At 60.9% G+C, this 642-nt stretch overlaps 1 protein-coding gene across 1 annotated transcript in view; it reads right to left on the bottom strand.

Moving 5' to 3' along the window:
* Window positions 1-314, bottom strand: part of GPR142 (G protein-coupled receptor 142) — a gene marked incomplete at its 5' end in the record, with an annotated part of 872 nt that extends 558 nt beyond the window's left edge. The window contains 2 exon segments of the mRNA XM_009072103.1: window positions 1-274; window positions 277-314. The exon segment at window positions 1-274 is cut by the window's left edge and continues 33 nt beyond it. Of these exon segments, the coding sequence (XP_009070351.1) occupies window positions 1-274; window positions 277-314 (312 nt within the window).
* Between the last annotated feature and the right edge of the window lie 328 nt (window positions 315-642).

Genomic DNA, 642 nt, shown 5'->3' with positions numbered 1-642 from the left:
TGCGTGTGCGTTGTGGGTAGGACACGGCGCGGTATCTCAGTGGGTGGCACAGGGCCACGTAACGATCCACGGTCAGCAGCACAGTGACCCAGGTGGAGGCGTGGTTGGCTGTGAACTCCAGCACATTGACAGTGTGGATGAAGGCTCTGGGCACTGCCCGGGCCAGGATGGCTGTCTGCAGGATGAAGCCCACAAAGATGATGAAGACCTGGGTGAGGATGTCGGAGGTGGTCAGGGCCAACAGGTACCAGTACGATGATTTCTTGGTCCGTGGTGGGCCAGACGGGACAGGGCCGCGGCGGTCAGGATGTTCACTGGAGGGAGGGGAGTGGTGGTGAGAGTTGGGGAGGTCACAGCCTCCCCCTGCAGCACACAGGACCCCAGGGGTGCTCAGGCTCCAGCTGGGGGGAGCTATAAATATCCTGGTGCTGTGGGGATTTGCTGAGCTGATTAATCTCTTCCGTGTGTCAGCCCAAGCAGTGCAAATACCATCTGTCCCTGTGGCAGTGGCACCTGCCCTGGGGCTGGGTGGCACAGCCAGGCACCAGGGACGGATCCAAGACTAGGGGGAACAGGTTGGCTTCCCCTACCCTGAGGATTCTCCTCCTCATCCCCAAAAGCCCTGGAGTGGGACAGGAAGGC

The sequence above is a fragment of the Acanthisitta chloris genome, unplaced genomic scaffold, assembly GCF_000695815.1.
Source record: "Acanthisitta chloris isolate BGI_N310 unplaced genomic scaffold, ASM69581v1 scaffold13870, whole genome shotgun sequence".
NCBI classification, from domain to species: Eukaryota; Metazoa; Chordata; class Aves; order Passeriformes; family Acanthisittidae; genus Acanthisitta; species Acanthisitta chloris.
Note: the sequence above shows the minus strand (reverse complement) of the source record. Positions and strands in the feature narration are given on the sequence as shown.